At 39.7% G+C, this 2411-nt stretch overlaps 1 protein-coding gene across 1 annotated transcript; it reads right to left on the bottom strand.

Annotated features, from left to right (window-relative positions):
* Nucleotides 1–176: 176 nt before the first annotated feature.
* Nucleotides 177–1264, bottom strand: LOC104823104 (the record flags this gene model as incomplete). The annotated part of the gene is made up of 1 exon (XM_010554528.1): nt 177–1264. A coding segment is annotated over exon 1 (1088 nt), but the record flags the coding sequence as incomplete, so codon positions are not given.
* Between the last annotated feature and the right edge of the window lie 1147 nt (nt 1265–2411).

Below are 2411 nucleotides of genomic sequence, written 5' to 3'. Positions count from 1 at the left end.
CTCTAAACATGTTTGGATGCAATCTAAAAGTGTTTGGACGCACTCATGGTCACATGGTCACATGGTCACATGGTCACACGGTCACATGGTCACATGGTCACATGGTCACACGGTCACATGTTTCAGAATAATCACAATTTTAGATTAGGTAATAATGGTTAAAAAAAACCTCGTACCTGTCCTTCATATCATTAAACAGGTCTTCAAATTCGTTCAACGTATAAGCTTCCGCGTATTTGAAGAACCGTTCGGCAACGGTATCACCTCTCGAACTTTTTCTTCCCATGCCTTTGTTAACCTTGACTTTCAAATTTTGTGCTATATGTCTCGCACAAAATCCGTGCCCTGCTTCTTTGTACACTTCGCTGACGGCTTTTATTATACTCCTATGTCGATCAGAAATCACAACAACATCAGGTCCATCTGGGATTGCCTTTATTAACATTTTCATAAACCATCTCCATGATGCATCTTTTTCTCTGTCAATAACCCCCCAGGCTAACGGATATAGGTGGTGGTCACCGTCTTGTGCCGTCGCAACGACCAATGTACCCTTGTATTGTCCCGTGAGAAATGTTGCATCAATTGCAACCACTTTACGCATGTAATTCCATCCTCTTACCGCTGCACCCAATGCGAAGAAGAGATATTTGAAACTTTTGCCATCTTTGTCCAACTCAAGACCGACAATCGTTCCGGGATTTCTCTTTTGCAACATGTGCAACCACCCAGGAAGCTTTCTGAAATGCTCAGCAGGATCACCTCGAATCTCACTTTCAGCTTTGTGTTTGCCTCGTAATGCCGTCAAATATGTTACGGTTGTACCGTACTTGGCTTTTACCCTGTCTACAATTTCATGGGCTGAAGGGGTACTATCAAGTTTACCGGGAAATTCTTCCTTCAAATAATCACGAACCAATTTCTTTGTACCCCTCAAAGCTTCGCTTGTTTCAGATACGGGTTTGCAGCTATGCATGGGATTGTGTTTTCTTACACTCCAACGCTCCGAGTTTAAAATCAATGCCGTCCGCAACTTCCAATTACAGCCCGATTCAGCAAATTTGCATCTTATTTCCCACAACTTTTTATCGGACTTCAGTGTACTGTAACGAAAACGACCCATAGCTGCACCCTTGCGAACAAATTCTTGTGCTGCTTCCTTATTCTCAAACTCATGGCCAATTGTGATATTTAAACCATCACTGAAACTGAATACAGAATTCGAAAACCGAGAGTCTGCTACTATCTCAAGCACTCTAAACATGTTTGGATGCACTTTAAGTATTTTTCGACGCACTCTAAACGTATTTTGTCGAACTCTAAACATCTTTTTTTGCACTCTAAACAAGTTTTGACGCACTCTAAACTTGTTTCTACGCACTTTAAACATGTTAGGATGCACTCTAAACGTGTTTGGAGGCACTAGATGTGTTTGGACGCACTCTAAACGTGTTTGGACGTACTCTAAACATGTTTTGTAGAATTCTAAACATGTTTATACGAATTTTAAACATATTTCGACGAACTCTAAATATACTTTGATGCACTCTAAAAATGTTTCGACGCACTCTAAACATGTTTGGATGCAATCTAAAAGTGTTTGGACGCACTCTAAACGTGTTTGGACGCACTCTAAACGTGTTTGGACGCACTCTAAATATGTTTGGATGCACTCTTAACATGTTTCGACGCACTCTAAAAATGTTTCGATGCTCTCTAAACATGTTTGGATGCACTCTAAGAATGTTTTGACGCACTCTAAGAATGTTTTGACGCACTCTAAACATGTTTGGATGCACTCTAAATGTCTTTGGACGCACTCTAAACATGTTTTGTTGCACTCTAAACATGTTTAGACGAACCCTAAACATGTTTCGACGCACTCTAAAAATGTTTTAATACATTTTAAACATGTTTAGATGCACTCCAAACATGTTTAGACGAACTCTAAACATGTTTTGAGGCACTTTAAATATGTTTTGACGCACTGTAAAAATGTGTCGATTCACTCTAAATATGTTTGGATGCACTCCAAAAGTGTTTGGACGCACTCTAAACGTGTTTTGACGCACTCTAAACGTGTTCCGATGCTCTCTAAGTATATTTCGATCCACTCCAAACATGTTTGGATGCACTCTAAGTATGTTTCGACGCACTCTAAACGTGTTTCGACGAACTCTAACATCTTTTGTTGCATTCTAAACATGTTTCGACGCACTCTAAACATGTTTTGATGCACTCTAAACATGTTAGGATGCACTCTAAACGTGTTTAGACGAACTCTAAACATGTTTCGACGCACTCTAAATATGTTTCGACGCACTCTAAAAATGTTTTAATGCACTCTAAACATGTTTGGATGCACTCTTATTATGTTTCGACGCACTCTAAAAATGTTTCGACGAACTCTA

Source organism: Tarenaya hassleriana, unplaced genomic scaffold (genome assembly GCF_000463585.1).
Source record: "Tarenaya hassleriana unplaced genomic scaffold, ASM46358v1 Cleome391, whole genome shotgun sequence".
Lineage (NCBI taxonomy): Eukaryota > Viridiplantae > Streptophyta > Magnoliopsida > Brassicales > Cleomaceae > Tarenaya > Tarenaya hassleriana.
This window is presented reverse-complemented; position numbering and strand designations above follow the sequence as displayed.